At 35.1% G+C, this 16,954-nt stretch overlaps 1 protein-coding gene across 9 annotated transcripts in view; it reads right to left on the reverse strand.

Annotated features, from left to right (window-relative positions):
• The window catches only part of LOC106154683 (proto-oncogene tyrosine-protein kinase ROS), a 60,255-nt gene that overhangs the window by 18,947 nt on the left and 24,354 nt on the right, over nt 1–16,954 (reverse strand). For 8 of the 9 annotated variants that reach the window (XM_087000967.1, XM_087000969.1, XM_087000966.1 and 5 more), the window contains 21 exons: nt 15,469–15,644; nt 10,621–10,721; nt 9,836–10,266; nt 9,467–9,559; nt 8,905–9,111; nt 8,239–8,355; nt 7,144–7,313; nt 6,619–6,971; nt 6,185–6,345; nt 5,703–5,890; nt 5,301–5,430; nt 4,817–5,055; nt 4,420–4,483; nt 3,934–4,157; nt 3,317–3,525; nt 2,727–3,037; nt 2,301–2,471; nt 1,937–2,118; nt 1,521–1,659; nt 1,008–1,243; nt 88–264 (listed from right to left, as the gene is read on the reverse strand). In XM_087000967.1, coding sequence (XP_086857093.1) covers nt 88–264; nt 1,008–1,243; nt 1,521–1,659; nt 1,937–2,118; nt 2,301–2,471; nt 2,727–3,037; nt 3,317–3,525; nt 3,934–4,157; nt 4,420–4,483; nt 4,817–5,055; nt 5,301–5,430; nt 5,703–5,890; nt 6,185–6,345; nt 6,619–6,971; nt 7,144–7,313; nt 8,239–8,355; nt 8,905–9,111; nt 9,467–9,559; nt 9,836–10,266; nt 10,621–10,721; nt 15,469–15,644 — 4,079 coding nt within the window. The remainder of the gene's footprint in view (nt 1–87; nt 265–1,007; nt 1,244–1,520; nt 1,660–1,936; nt 2,119–2,300; nt 2,472–2,726; nt 3,038–3,316; nt 3,526–3,933; nt 4,158–4,419; nt 4,484–4,816; nt 5,056–5,300; nt 5,431–5,702; nt 5,891–6,184; nt 6,346–6,618; nt 6,972–7,143; nt 7,314–8,238; nt 8,356–8,904; nt 9,112–9,466; nt 9,560–9,835; nt 10,267–10,620; nt 10,722–15,468; nt 15,645–16,954) is intronic. The other variant, XM_087000968.1, reaches the window with a different exon arrangement.

Raw genomic sequence — 16,954 nt, forward strand, 5'->3', positions numbered from 1 at the left:
TATATATATATATATATATATATATATATATATATACAATAAAATGTGGTTCACTTTCTCCAGATGAAGTCGAAAATAAATTCTTACCTCTGCAAGCCGAAATCTGTGTCTGAGCACACTGCCATCTTGTGGTGACATCCAGGAAATGGTGATGGTGTCACTGGTGCTGTTCTCAAATTTCAGTCTCCCTGGGTACTCAAAGGTGGTGTTGATGATTTCCTTACTTATGCTGTAGTATTCACCAGCTTGGTCATAAGCCAGTACCTAAATTGACAAAAATTAAAATGAACATTTAGATTTCATTATGACTGTTTAGAGGTAAAATTATTAACTCTAATACGGGACACTGACATAGAGATTCCGATATTTCATCCTCATCCCAAGGACATTTTCAGAGAACTGTCACTAGAGGTGACACTGCTGGTGGTATTGCAGTTATCACATGACAGTCGGCATGGAATCGCTTATAGTGTTGAACAAGGAAGAGGACTGGTTCCAGAGAGGTGTCAAGGAGGCCTTACATGAAAGGATTGAGAAACCTACATTAAACTGGAGTGGAGGGTCTGCGTTTTCAGCTACATCATGTGTGGGACCGGGCCCTGGGGGTGGTTCCGTGCCGACTGTCATGTGATAACTGCAATACCAGCAGTGTCACCTGTAGTGACAGTTCCCCGAAGATGTCTTTGGGATGAGGATGAAACATTGAATTCTCTACGTCAGTGTCTAGTATTAGAGTTAATAATTTTGCCTTTAAACATCACAATTAGATGACTCAAAATTTACATTTAAATATGACTGTTTAGGTTATAAAAATATTCAAATTAAATTGTATGTCATTTTGTATATCTAATCAAATGTTACCAAAGAATCCTCATCCTAGAAAACAATCATCCTTTTAAGTTAATTATTTACCACATTTGCTTTGATCATTGCTGGAATGACATTTTATTGCTCATGTTTTCAAAATATTACAGTGATAGGTCAATTCACAGCTTAGCACATTTTACCTGAAAGCTGTAAGTAACAGCAGCAGTTAAGTTTTCAATTTCGGCTTTATGGCCAATGTAAGGCCCCCGGGGAGTTTGTCCTGACACTACTCTCCCTGTGTAGTCTAAACTTCTCCACATCACAGAATAAGTTATGTCTTCAGGTGGCCCATGGGGATTCAATGGAGGCTCCCAGCTTACCGAAATTTCTTTCGGTGTTAGAGTTTCTGACTTGACGTTGACTGGCTCTGATGGTGCTGATAATGAGAAAAATGGACACTTAAAACATCATTAAGACTGATGCATGGTAATATTAAACTGTTTTCACTGAATATGCTGCTTCAATATGCCAAAAACAGTCTTTCACTACTTCAAACAATTCATTCCTAAAAATTGCCAAACAATAAATGTACACGTTCTATTTTCTTTAGAAGAAGCTATGTAAATAAAATAGAATTCCATTAAAAAAAAAAACCGTCCCACATATATTTGATGAAATTAAATGAGTTTATGTGTGTATGTTAATAAACTCACTTCCAGCACTAGTTTTGAACACCACAAGGGGGCCTGGATCTGGTTCAGGTGCAGAGTAATAATTGCTGGCAGCTACTTGGAATGTATAATTTGTATAAGGCTCCAATCCTGATATTGTTACCTCTTGGCCGTAAACAACCTAATAATTTTAGGTCAAAACATCTGATTTTTAATGATTTCATGGAAAATAGCTCATTGCAGTATTATTAGCATGGGATAAAATTTTATCTGATGATGCGATATCTGATAAAACTCAACAATGACCAATGTAATTATTAATTTCCAAAATAAGAATAGTGTTCATTACGGTGTTGATAAACACATATCTACTCTACAAATTAAGGAAATTATGAAATTATTATCTATATTTGCAAGGACTACTTATTCTGAATAAATCTTTTTATAGTAAACTGTACCCTTTTTGCATCACTGCCATTTTCTTTCCCATAATACACTTGGTACTGCACTGTGGGAAGGTTAACAGAGTCACATTTGACTGGGAACCTCACAGGAGGTATTTGAAGTGCAATACTGCTACTCTGAACTGACAGTTTGACAGGGGTCTCCGTGTAGTTGGTTATCAGCAGACATGATGAATCTAAATTTGAACAAACATTCAAATAATGCAAGTTATAAACCATCCATGTTGAATTTTATTCATGTCCAATTAAATCAATTAGTTTGCCCACTTTAAATTTCAGGAGCTTTTAAAAACACGAGGTTTTGAATAAATGCGTGAAGATGTCCAGCTGAATTCCTTGTTGCTATAATTTTCCTTACCTGGCATTGGCTGTAGATGTTCACCAAACGCCACAAGGTTTTTTGTCCCTGCAACATCTAGTGCCTGCATAGATAATCCGGCAACTCTAGGCAATAAATACAACCTTTCTTCAGTCTCGTTGAGAAGATAAAGGAATTCTCTGTCAATGCTCAATGAACTAGGGGTGAAACCTGGAAAAAACAACTATCTAGTTTTCTTCATTTCGTAAATGCACTTTTATCATTAGACAAGCTCATTTCATTGCTCCAGAAAAATATATGATGATTACATAATAACTTCTTTCCTTTTGGTAATATATTTTCAGTTGGTATTCCAGGCTTTTGAATGATCTTTTTTATTTCAAAGAGAATGTATCCCATAGCTTTTATCCAATGCATGAGATATAATGCACACTTGAGTGACATTATATTCAACATGTAATTTACCTAAAGAGGCCATCACAGAAGAATTTGCTATCAACTGACACATGCATCCTGTGGAGTCAGACTTCAACAGTTGCCCTAGTGAGGTATCTACCCAATAGTATTCTTGTTGTCCATTCTCACTAACCAACATGGCTACAGCTGGTCCCACTGTTGCTTCCATGGGGCAGTTACAGTTTGTGTCCCTCTTCCTCCTGCGACCATAGTGGTTGCCATATATTGGAGGTAAAATCTGAGTGATCTCATTACTTTTCAGGTCCATCTCTACTACCCTGTTCATTCCACTGTTGTACAACTCAAGCCAAGACAGTTTGCTATTAAAACAGTTAAAATTGCATTAAAGCTTAAGGACAACAGAACAGAAAACAGATAAAATATGTTCATAAAGACAAGATATACAGCTAAAACAGCATTTACAGGTTTGCCAATGTTTAAATTATCAAATGATTATCACAACAGAATAACACCTAAAACAAAGATATTCTATAATTAGAAATACACAGGGAAAACAGTTTAGTAAATAGGCAACTTTGTTTTAAAAAATGAAGAAAGAAAGAAATTAGGATATTTAAATTACATAATAATTAATTCACCTTTGCAATGGGTTTGTAAGCAACTGTTGAACTTTAATGTTCTGATTAGTCTGATACAACATCTGTACTCTTGCTTGGTCTTGCCTATTTAGATCAAATGACCATACACTGCTTCTCCCACTCTGGTCATCATAGTCAGCCCAATACAATATCCTGGCTACCCAGTCTGCTGTCAAGGTCTGAGGAGGGTTTACAAGAGTGTGAAGAACCTAGAAACAATTCCAAATGTGGTTGATTCAAGGTCCTTTGTGTATGTAGCAAAAGAATGATATTTCTAAGGGCGCATTCACAACCAGTTGATCTATGGACCATCGGATCCTCTGATCAAATATGGCCAACCCACTTAAAAGCTAGCTGCATAATCCCCTAATAGACACTAAATAGATTCCCTGAGGAGAATACTCAGCAAGCTTTAAAGTGAGTTGGCCATATTTGATCAATGGAACTGTTAGTCTGCAGATCAACTTTGGTTGTGAATGGGGCCTGAGATATAGCACTAACAGGCAGGTTCAAATCTATGGGTTTACTTAGTTGTGTGATATAATTTTATAGGACATGCTGAATCCATTTTTGTAACAGATTATGCCAAGATTCAATGAGAATTAGGTTACACTCACAAAGTTAATCAAATTTCCAACCTGTTTCTGCAAGTCCATTTCAGTGTTCTTCCGGAACAACTTTAAGGCATCTACCCAAAAGAAGCTGCCATCATGAGCTATGTATGTAGAGACGACCACATTAGTTCCTCTGGTCACTGTGGTATCTACTCTACCCCTGTCAGCATCAAATACACGGATGGATGATGCTGTTTGTAGAAGCAATTTAGGAGGAGGCACCTCAACTGTAATGGAAATCAAAAGATTCTTCACTTACACTTTGGTGGGGACATTTTGAACATTACATTCTCAAGTGATTCTAAATGTTAGCTCACATCTTATAAGATCTTTTAATCTGATTTTTACAATGAATCAAGCAAATATGGTTTTATTAGTAAACCAATATATATGATATGAAGGTGCTGATTGAGGAACATATAAATTATGAGCAAGTAAGATTTACATGAGGAATTGACAAAATAACAACATCTGATCAGAACAACTTACTGCTGGAGTTAACAACAACTTGGTCTGAATATTTTCCACAACCAACATAAGTGCATGCTTGAACCTAAAAGCACAAAGTACACATTCCAATGAAGTTACCATGACAAAATATTCAAACACACATCATCTACTCTGATCCTTTCAACAAAAGAATTACATTACAAAGTAGATTATCATTTACAGGTGGAGGCTTAGGTTTTGATTCTTAAGGGGTGTAAAAGATACAATTTAATCATATCACCCTGGAAGATGTCAGAAACCAGACTGAACCTTTCATGGCAGTCACAATAAAAGACATAAGACTTAAAAACATGGCATAAAAGTCAATTTACATTACGATACTTCAGACAGGTTATAATTACTAAATAATTTTGACAGATATATCCACCAACCCTACCTGGAAAGAATATGCTTCATTTCTGGTTCCATTCAGTTTGAACAAAGTGACATGTCCTGGAAGCTGTAGCTGGATCTTTTCACCAGTACCAATAATATAGGTCAAATGATAAGCAATGAGGACACCATTTTCTCTTTCTGGTTTTCTCCAATGGAATTCAACAGCAATAAGTATAACTTTTCCAAAAACATTCCTCTTGTGGGAAACAAAAGCATTTGCATGAGATGGTTCACCTGGAACTGAAATGAATATTTACTCAATGAAAAATATCATCCAACATTCAGAATTATGCATATAAAGTTTAGTGCAAAAATAAATCATAGAAAAAAAATCTATTTTTTAATTCTCATATATTTACTTCCGTTCCATTATATGAATGTAAAGTATAATAATTATGTTCTAGTATTTTGTTGGTTGAAACAAAAAAGAAGAGAAAAAAAATAAACAAAGAAAAATAGAACAGAATATAAAATCTGACTCTAACCTCCCATAGGAGTCCGCAGTGTGACAGAGGTGGGCAGTCCAGTGTGCCAGTATGTGTACGGCCTCACTGTCACATTGAGACTGGTGTATGGAGGAATACTTCTTATCATCAAAGATGATTCTGACACGATCTAAGAAAAAAATATACATTTATACCTAGACAAAATGGTTTGTAAAAAAAGTTAATGAAAACACTTTAGTGACTACATCTGGTATTTCATAAACCTATTATGTCAACTGAAAAATATGTGTATCACATAAAATAGATTGAACTTTTTAAAAAAGAAGACTATTAAATGCACAAATGCACATTCCTGAGAGCAGTAAAAAGTGAATCCAACAATGACACTTCTCAACCACAAAACATCAGACATATATTTAACCTTTAATGAGCTAAACTTACCTGTGCATCTTGGAAATTAGGGTAATACAATGCAACCTCATAGAACAAGCTCCCATAGTTCAGCTGCTGGTCTGGAGTCCAAATCACTTCAAATTCTGTCCAATTGCCTTGCAGGTAAATTGAAGACTTTGGTATCACTGCAGGAAGCACATTTATCTCCACAAGATCAGTAGATTTTTGGACAAAACCTGAAAAAGAAAACCCACAGTGATACACATAGAATGTAACTTAGCAAATAAAATAATTGACAAAAGATTGACACAGTTTCAAAGAACAGTACTATTAATTTTTAACATTCTTCATTTCAAATAAACAAAGGATACATTCCAGTATATTGTTATGTAAGTTATACATTTAAACAGATTATTCTGATCATAAGAGAAGTTATCTATATATCTAAAGGTAACTGGGGAAAGAACATAAAGGTAACTGGGGTGTTGCTGATAATATTTATTGTTAAACAAAGGGCATTAGTATCATACCTGTACGTCCTAGTGAAGGATGCACGATTTTTATGGCAGACACATTCTGCAAGGGAAGCAGCATTTTAGCCAAATGATCTCCTTTTTCACTGCCAACAGTCAATGTACTATGGTCATCCAAGAAATAAATGTGCCCTTGGAAATAATGCAATACTGGTAACCTGTCAAATGGAAAACAACTAAGGTAAATATCCAAAATACTGCACAATGTCACTAGATTGGTTTACTTTGGATAACATATTCTAATACTGCTGGAACTTGTTGCCCCAAGAAAAAAAAGATTAATTGCTTAAATGCAAAGAACCATTTTCTGCTTTGAAACTAATTTGGCAAAATAAATGTCAATTTAATCTATGAGATCAGCTATAATATTGTAACAAAGAAATCAGACAGCACTGATAGCCCTGCAAATGACAAATAATATTGCAACAAACCTAGAAAAATCTTCAATTTTTGAGACCACGCTGACTGTTGAGGCAGGATTCTCTCCCAATCTTCCACTTGCCATACTGGCAGAGTACAGACACGACTTTGTCATATCAACTACTAACCAATACACAAGTCTCTTATCCAAATCTAATGTTAAGCCAAGGGCCTGAGGAATGGCTAAATATGAGTATTTAACATAGTAAAAATGTTCATCTCCATTCAGTCTGCTGCATTCCACAGTGTGATGAGTGTTCCAATACATAAATCCACCAGCGGAGTCTATGGCAAGGTCTCTTACTGGTGACTGCAACTGGTACACAGACTCTATGTAACTGCCATTTAAGTTAGACCTATAAATCTATAAAAAACAAATATAAACGCTAAAAATTTAACTTACAAGTTCAGAAACTGAAAAGAGCATTTATAAAACATCAATAGAAAATGGTTGCTCATCACTTCAATAAAAATACTTTTAAAATCCACCATATCACTGATTAACATTGACATTTACATCTTTTTGCAAAACTCACCACACTGTTCAAGCTGCTCCAGTATAGCTTCTCTCCAATCCAGTCCACAGCAATGGCAGTAGGTAGTTTAACGTGGCCTAGCTCTAATAAAGTACTGGTACTGGTGTTGTACAGAGATGCCTTTTTGGTGCTCCAGCTAAGGATATAGTGCTCACCCCAACAAGATATATCTGTGCCATACAAAACAATTTGAAGATTCAAAACATACAACCATGATTTCAGTTTTCATAAACATTCATATACATGACTGCCTAAAATAATTTTAAAATAAATGTTAAAAAAGTATTTACTTATAAATCATGCCAAAAAATAGGTTTTGTTTTAAACGGGCATACAAAGAGGTTTTAGTTGGAAATGATACAAAAAAGCACTTTCACAACATCAATCACTGCAAAAATCAGGGAAATCCCAAAGGAGGAATGTGTTCGAGAAATTGACAATTTTTTCGCGACGTATACAAGTGTGCATCCAATGCCTCGGGAGCCATTTAGATCATATTTTTAAAAAGAACATAACATTTATGCAAAGCAACCAACATAACTGAAACTTTGGGGAATGACAATACACATACTGTGAATTTCTTGAAAGTTGACTGACTTTTGTAGGATTTAATTTTTTTTTTTTTTGGGGGGGGGGGGGTCACCATGTAATATACACATCCAATGGTGATGATTATTTAAGATAAACAATTTAGACACCATTCTTATATCATCTCAACAACTATGATAGCACTCTCCCTCGGTTTGTATGCCCCTTGGAAAAATAATACTCAAAATATTGCTTGCAAATTTTGCTACAACTAAACTATTCAACTTCCAAGTTTCAGCCTGATATCATGTCATTGAAGGCCAAATCTGTTCATTCTAATACAAAGGGTAGGTTAATGTTTTTCCACGGTTTCACTCAGTTAAAATTCCTAAGGTGTTTGTAACTTGATTAAAATAACAATGCCTTGGAAGTATCAATAGTGAAACCACTTTCAGACAATTTCCTCTTTCACACCAACTTGTGACCTGTTAGAGAAACCTATTTGAACACATAATTGAATTGTCTATCCACTGTACTCTACATAACAAATTAACATCACACTCTAACCTGTTATTGTGCCTTCCATTTCTGTTGTATTGATGATCCACTGCAAGTTTCTCCCTATGGCATTAGTAAGGTAAAGACCAGATGGATTGGCAATTGCTATCTTGGCAGCATTTAAACCTAGGATGAAACAAAATTATGTAACACCAGATGCAAGAATTAACTTTAGGAGGCTCTCTCATATTACAAAACACCATTTCTTCCCCAGCGATTTTGATAAAAATTGTAAAACAAAATTTATTAATTATATGAGTTAAGTATATGAAAAAAATTGGGGGTAATCCAGTTCTTTTTCGAGAGGTAGCGTCCCAAAAAACATCACAGAGTTTGTAAACAAGTGGGCACATTACGTCATAAAAGTCCAAGCATCACCCAGCGTTCTTCGCTAAAAAGGTTTTTTTTTAATATGCCTAACACTTCAATCAAACAAAGATTTCATTAAAGGATGAATTACATATTTTATTGCATGATGTATTTGATCAATAGTCACTGTCATGAAAAAGTACTCAAGCTAATATGAGAGAGCCTCCTTAAGTGAAATATAAAAGGTGCTATTCAACCTTACAAAATATACTCTCAAAGGAGTTGGCAAATATGAACAATTATAGTTTGCAAAACATATGGTACATATGTGCTGATGGGAAAATTGATAACCTCCATTTCACCTACCCTCAAACAGTGTCTTGCCAATAAAAGTGGGTGACCATGGTCCGTTTCCACCATCTGAACTGGCACGGATTTTGACTGAATATGTAGCATTTGGCTGGAGATTCTCCATAGTATAGCTAAAATTCTGTATCCTATCAAACTTCCAGATCTGCCCTGTCCTGCTCTCAGAGACCATTAAGGTGAACCACAGGTGATGTGACATGGAATCTGCAGTTAGAAATAAGAATTAGAATTGTATCAAAATTATACCTCAAAATGTTTTATTAGCAATATATTGTTTTTTTTCCTAATGTTAAAAATTATGAACCTATAAAATATTGAATACTGAAATATGTATAACATTTGAAATCTCAGAGTAATTACATAGCAGACATGTGGACACTTTTTCACATTTAAAAAGGAAAAAATGATGTACAGATATACTGTTTCAAATTGCAGCAATGTAAGAAATATTTAATGATAAAACAGGTCAATAACCTTTTCAATTTCAAATCAGACAAGTTAAAAGACAGATTAGAGAGTGTTTGAAGGTATGAAGGAGGAAGTGGGATAGTCAATTCACCTGATCCAAACCCTCTGCTTGGCAGCCTCCATGTGATTACTCCAGTCACACTAGAAAAGATCACCTGTAGCTGAGTAGGCCAGTGAGAAGGAACTGAAGCAGGATAAAATGTAAGCTTTGTAAAATGTACTTATTAAGTTATAGGTAACATGAAAATGTCTAATGTTAATGAATGTCAACTATCCCACAAAAATGCATATCACAAGGTAGACTGATCTCTTGAATTCAACAGTTTTTAGTATAAACACTGGTGTCTTTTAAAATCCTACCAAAAAGATAAATAGAGGACAACAAACAGATATTCATCATTCATAATTTATAAAAAAACTAAGATAACCACTTAATGAATTATTGAAATATGAGATTTACCTGGCACAGGCTGTACTAGAGTATGTAACACACTCATTCCGGTCACAGGTTCATCCCACATTCTATAAACCTCATTGTAAAAGTACTCGTCTCTTGAGCTGTCATATTCCTCAAAATTAATTTCCACTTGATCACTCATATAAAAGGTTCCACTGAAGTAAATTAAATTCTGAACACTCATTGAAACATCCTTCCTTACAACTACACTGTCTGTGCCATCTAAATTAGCCTTCATCAAAGATGACTGAAAGTTATTTGGATAGTATAAGAAAAAGTTCTGTAGATCTACTGTCATGGTGGAGAGATTGTGTTGCTGTAGAATGAGATGCTGTGATAGGGTTGGCTGTATAGGTCCTGTTGAGATTTCAGTCAAAGTAACTCTGTACATGCCACTTGCTTCAGTCATGCCACCTTGGGTCCAGTACAAATATCTAAAAAATAATAACAGTATTTTTTAACAAGTTTCTTAAGTAATACTTATACCTAACATGCATATTATGTGTCATTTTACTATCGTTGCCCTGCTTAAAAGGTGAAATGGTGTTTTTTTCCTCTGAGAAACCCATGTTACCCAAGGTATCATTCACTCAGAAGAGTGACAAATTGCCATGCCAGTTTTCTTAAACAAAATAAAAACATGATGTGACAGATCTCTTAGAAAAGTTTACATCAACTACTGCTTCTTTAATTTGCCTTTTCAGTTGTAACTCTCTCGCAATTCAGATTGCTCTAAAACTGATTTAAGTGAGAAATCTTATTTTTTGAGAAAGAGTTATGAAACCTACCCTTTATCATGGTAAGGGTCCAAGTATATGCTGGTAGGTGTCAAGATCAAGCCTGTCACAACTGGTTTACAATGGCTGCCTTCCAGAGAACAGCAACTTATCTACAAATGAAAAAAAAATTATCACAACCCTTGACTGTGAAAGAAAATTTAATGAACATTCTTAATTAAGTAGCCATTCTTCTACTCATAAGAATTTTTATAGTTCAGCAAATGTATTTTTACATTCACTGGATACAGAGGTACAGTCTGTTCACTGATGTCAAATATCTTGACAAACATTTAAGATGATGTCTAGAATGCACGTGATCTGTGTGTCATACCTAACACGTCTTTTTAAATTGTTTTAGCTCAATGCATTCTTTATTAAATGTAACAATGTGGGAATCTGATGACAAATAATACATGTAACTAGAGGATCAGAGAGGCGATACCGCCTCCGAATATTGTACCACCAGCTGGAGCAAGCGCATTGGTATAGACCCCCACATACACAAAAGAAGGGACACAGCCACCAGTCTTATGCTTGACAAGCTGTAAAAATGCAATCAACAAGAATTTTCAAAATATGCAAAAAATATATATAACTTAAAATGGTACAATCAAAGTTAAGTTCATCGTAAGGTAGGTCAAAGGTCAATTTCAAGGTCACAGTAAATTGCCAGTATATGACTTCCTATTCAACTTTAATGGTAACTATGGACCTATCTCTGCCAGGTTTGGAGATAAAAGAGAAAGAAATTTGCAAAATTCAGTTCATAGTGAAAAGTAGGTCAAAGGTCAATTTCAAGGTCACATTTAGATTGCCAGTATATGACTTTCCATGCAAGTTCAATAGAAACTATGGACCTATCTCTGCCAGTTTTGGAGATAAAAGGGAACCAAAATTTGCAAAGTTCAATTCATGATAAAAAGTAGGTCAAAGGTCAATTTCAAGGTCACACTTAGATTGCCAGTATATGACTTTCCATGCAAGTTCAATAGAAACTATGGACCTATCTCTGACTTCTTATTCAAGTTCAATAGTAACTATGGACCTATCTCTGCCAGTTTTGTAGATAAAAGGGAAGAAAAATATGCAAAGTTCAGTTCATGGTGAAAAGTAGGTCAAAGGTCAATTTCAAGGTCACAGTAAAATTGCCAGTATATGACTTCCTATTCAACTTCAATAGTAACTATGGACCTATCTCTGCCAGTTTTGGAGATATAAGGGACTAAATGTTTTAATTTTGGAGTTACCATAATGTGCCATAAATTTCCTACAGAAAAAAATTAATTAAAATAAAGAAAAGGTCATTTTGGTCAAAATTCTTGAAATAAGAGGTGTTCTGAAGTTCCAGATGTTCAAATTTGATGAAATAATGTCATTTTTGACCACAAGTTGTCTGCTTTGCCAAGCCTTATGTTTTATTTTTCCGGAGTTCAAAATTTATTATCCATTACAGTACTGCACATTTTGTTTTCACCACCAATATGTGCCAGTATATGACTTCCTATTCAAGTTCAATAAAAACTATGGACCTATCCAGTTTTGGAGATAAAAGGGAAGCAAAATTTGCAAAGTTCAGTTCATGGTGAAAAGTAGGTCAAAGGTCAATTTCAAGGTCACAGTAAGATTGCCAGTATATGACTTTCTATTCAAGTTCAATAGTAATTATGGACCTATCTCTGCCAGTTTTGGAGATAAAAGGGAACCAAAATTTGCAAAGTTCAATTCATGATAAAAAGTAGTTCAAAGGTCAATTTCAAGGTCACATTTAGATTGCCAGTATATGACTTCCTATTCAACTTCAATAGTAACTATGGACCTATCTCTGCCAGGTTTGGAGTTAAAAGAGAAAGAAATTAGCAGAGTTCAGTTCATGGTGAAAAGTAGGTCAAAGGTCAATTTCAAGGTCACATTTAGATTGCCAGTATATGACTTCCTATTCAACTTCAATAGTAACTATGGACCTATCTCTGCCAGTTTTGGAGATAAAAGGGAAGCAAAATTTCAAAGTTCAGTTCATGGTGAAAAGTAGGTCAAAGGTCAATTTCAAGGTCACATTTAGATTGCCAGTATATGACTTCATATTCAAGTTCAATAGAAACTATGGACCTATCTCTGCCAGTTTTGGAGATAAAAGGGAAGCAAAATTTGCAAAGTTCAGTTCATGGTGAAAATTAGGTCAAAGGTCAATTTCAAGGTCACATTTAGATTGCCAGTATATGACTTAATGTTATAATTTTGGAGTTACCTTAATGTGCCATAAATTTCCTACAGAAAAAATTAATTAAAATAAAGAAAAGGTCATTTTGGTCGAAATTCTTGAAATGGGAGGTGCTCTGAAGTTCCAGAAGTTCAAATTTGATTAAATAATGTCATTTTTGACCACAAGTTATCTGCTTTGCCAAGCCTTATGTTTTATTTTTCCAGAGTTCAAAATTTATTATCCATTACCGTACTGCACATTTTGCTTTCACCACCAATATGTACTTTTTGATACAGCGTAGCTCGAAAACTGTATGGAATACAAAAAAACGGAGACCACCTCCAGTGTTGGGCTTTACATGCTCTACAAAATGCAAAAAAGAATGGGTCTCTAGCATTAACGGTTCCCGAATTAGAGACAGTTTTCAGTTTCGGTATCTTATGGCCGCTACTCCCGTTAAAATGCACTGATTGACCCCAAATTCACGGAGATGAAAGATGACCTGAAGGGTATCATTTTCCAATAATATTATTGGTTAAGTCTGTGTGGTGTCTGAATAACAGCGCAAATAATTTTTTTTTCGTAAAAAAATTCATTTTTTTGAAAAATTTGGCCTGTTTGACCTTGAAATTAAGGTCAAAGGTCAAATCCAAGGGCATATTTGAAATCTACACATATGACTTTTGGAAAGCCGTCTGTAGAAATTTTTCCCATAATTCCTTCCGTAGGGTAGATAATTAGCATTTAATTTTGCCATTTTTGGACAAGGGTGCATTGCAATGAATGCCACACCTAGACCCCAATACCGACAAAGCCCAAATTTTACGTGGAACGAGTTGAGATTATAGGTGACCTAAATCCAAGAGATGGGTATAGGGGCCCTTACCGTCTAGGAGGAGAAGCGGTAACGATGACATGGCGGCGGAGCCGGCGGAGCCGCAGGAGCCGGCGGAACGGACCGGACGGGACTAAAACCATGTGTACCGCCAGCGCTAACGCTGGTGGTACAATAACTAAATCAGATTAACACACCACCTCTTGGTGTTGTGTAGAATTCAGAAGACCTCGTGATCATACAAGTACGTTGGAAATATAAATATGCGTGATAATCTGTTAATCTGATTGCATTCAGTGGGAGTTCCTGTGGAGTTTGATCTACATAGAGTGATAGTTTATTTGGGAATGAGCCCTTTAATTGGACCATCATATACCAGTTAAATTCCTTTATTTGTAACTGTTCACTTTGTCTTGAATGGCACTAACCATTAAGAGTGTTTCTGATGGTTTACAACAAAAACAACTTATATTGGCTAACTGGAAATATCACAACATATGAGCATTTAAGCATTGTATTCATAGCCTATTTTATAGTGGTGAATCAGTAAAGTATTGAATCTGTACCCTCTAACATGACAAAAGTCAATATTCACCGACAGCCTTGCAACACAATTTAAACAGAGCCAAAATGTCAAATGCACTGAGAGAGAGAGTAAGTAAGAGAGAGAGAGAGAAAGAGAGAGAGAGATCTTAACTCATCCACATTAAAAAATTCCTGTTTGGGAAATGAGTGTTAGAAAAACCCATTGCGGAGTGGCTTTTTTCAGGAAATGAATGTTAGATAGTCCCTATGTGGAGTGGCATTTTTCAAGTCTTTTCTTTTCACATTTTATCTTTTAATTAGTTTTGCTCAAGGAGTCCTTTATTGTTAAAGTGATATGAAGCATGGCATTTACTCATGTATCATCTTGTGCTTTGTGTTTTTTAGGGTTTTTCAAGTTGATAAAGTGATATATTTATAATATGGGCATTGTTCATTGGTAACTTTTTGCTTATCTTTCACTCAATCTGTTCTTTATTATTTGATGGAACAAGTCAACCTACGACAATTCAGGGAATTTTATTTCAATTAATCATTACACTGCATGTTAATTCAATCTCCTGTTGTTTTTTTTATTAATTGGTAAGTCTTGTCATTTGTAATGAACAAAAAAACTGGGCTTAAAGCAAAAACATGGGTTTGTTGCACTTTCTCAGAATATCAGAAAGTATCTTTATACTTGGGGAAACAACTGCAAGAAGTTATTATGTACCATGTCGTGTCCGACAAAAAGATCAAAAAGATATTTTATGAGGTCATATAATGTAACATGTTGTCGCCCAAGAGTTCTTGAGTAATGTGGCAGCTCCTTTGTACAACACCGATGTAAAGCAATTAACTCTGCAATTTTAAGTAATTAACATTTTTAAGCACCATGCAATAGTGTGGATCCAGGAAAGATAAGAAACTGGAATATAAGCTTTCGGAATTTATACCTGGGAGGAGATTGGAAGAGAGCAGCTTTAGATGGGTGTGATTTTGGAGAGTTAAGAGTTGTAAACTTAGTTACCAAGCGCCCTTTAATTGGTCATTATGTGGACTTGGGTTTTTCTTTGTGCAGCCTTTCGTAAATCTGACAAAAACTGTGGAATCTTTGGATTGCATTACCCATTAAATAAGTTGATAATGTAATGTCCTATTTTGGGCCCACACTTGCATTAAGCATTCTAAAATTTCAAATTTTTTACACATATTTTATATGTGTAAAAAGGTTCATTACAACCATTAAATTCCAAAAATTACAACCAACAAATCACTACTTTCAATTAAATGTACGTACATTTTGTCCTTCAACAAAGCACAGCTGATCGTTTAGCCAATCAACTGTAACACTGCTTAGCCTGGCAGAACTGGTATATATGACATCCACAGAATTGTCAATCAGAGACAATCTGCTCAGTGAATTAGTCTTATCAGAGAAGAAGGCTAACTGCTTCCAAACATGTACAGCAGCTCCTGAAATATTACCAGTGAAATAATTAGAACATTATGATTAAGTCATGATTCTAATTTTTTAAAAAAAGGGTAAAGGGTAGACATACATACTTTTACATTTACACAATTATTTATTGGAAAGAAGGGGCATTTCAAATATCTGAAATGAAAACTTCTTTTTCAAGCAAATGCCGTAAACAATTATGCTATGTGGGGTAAATAGAACTAAGATAAATATAAATACCGAGTTGTTGGTTTTAAACAAATATTTTATAAAATACAGTAAATCTACATTGAGACAATCAATTATGACAACAATTTGGTATACAATAAAAATACAACCTGGCAACATCAATAGCAATTCTAAAACTAGATGGTGTTGATGGATAGTCATCACATATCCCCACACTTCCCCATGTAATAAAGAGTAGCTCACCCTCAGGGACCCCATTCCCTTGGTATCTACATGTATGACAAAGTCTGGGCCCTATATGTAAAACTGATGCAAATTATATTTATAATAGCAATATCAAAAAGTATGATGGAAAATGCTTAATGTAAAAGAGAACCATCCACCAACCACCCAAGAACAGCCCAACCTGCACAAGGACATAAATTACGCTTGGCCCATCCACATCCCTGATGATGGGTCTAATCACTCCCAAAAAAGTTTTAACTTCCTCATTATAATGGTCTGGGAGGAGTAAGCAAAAATTACAAGGTGAAAACAATTAAAAATCAACCCCCACCCAGGGACAGCCCAATCTCTAGTTGTACTAAAATGGTGAAGTACACATCCCTGATGCTAGGTCTCTCAATCACCAAAATTTTAACTTCCTTGACCTAATAGTCTAGGAGGAGTTAGCAAAAATTACAATGTGAAAAAAAAAATTAAAAATCAACTACCCCTCAGGAACAGCCAAACCCCTTGTACCACAATTCCCAAGTGCCCGTGCATCTATTAATCCTTGAAGTTTCCATTTCCTAATGCTTATGGTCTAGGAGGAGATGGCGGAAATTACTAACGTACAGACGCATGTATTTGCTGATGGCGGGATAACATGATCCCTGACTTTTTCTCAAAAGTGCAGGGATAACAACCTACAAATGTCAAATTGGAAAAACTGCTGAAAAGGTAATGGGTAACCAGCCAGGAAAACATTCAGTGTCTTCTTATGCAGTTAATGTAAAGATACAAAACACTTATGAAATTAAAAGTATTAATTTTGTTAGTAAATCACCTGTGTGTTATCAATGCAGATGCATTAGGAATAATTTTCAAATAAAAAAAACACTCATGGAATTTTCCTTGTCCACAATTTTCCTTGTCC

Source organism: Lingula anatina, chromosome 1 (genome assembly GCF_051362555.1).
Source record: "Lingula anatina isolate TDL-2025a chromosome 1, LinAna3.0, whole genome shotgun sequence".
Classification (NCBI taxonomy): domain Eukaryota; kingdom Metazoa; phylum Brachiopoda; class Lingulata; order Lingulida; family Lingulidae; genus Lingula; species Lingula anatina.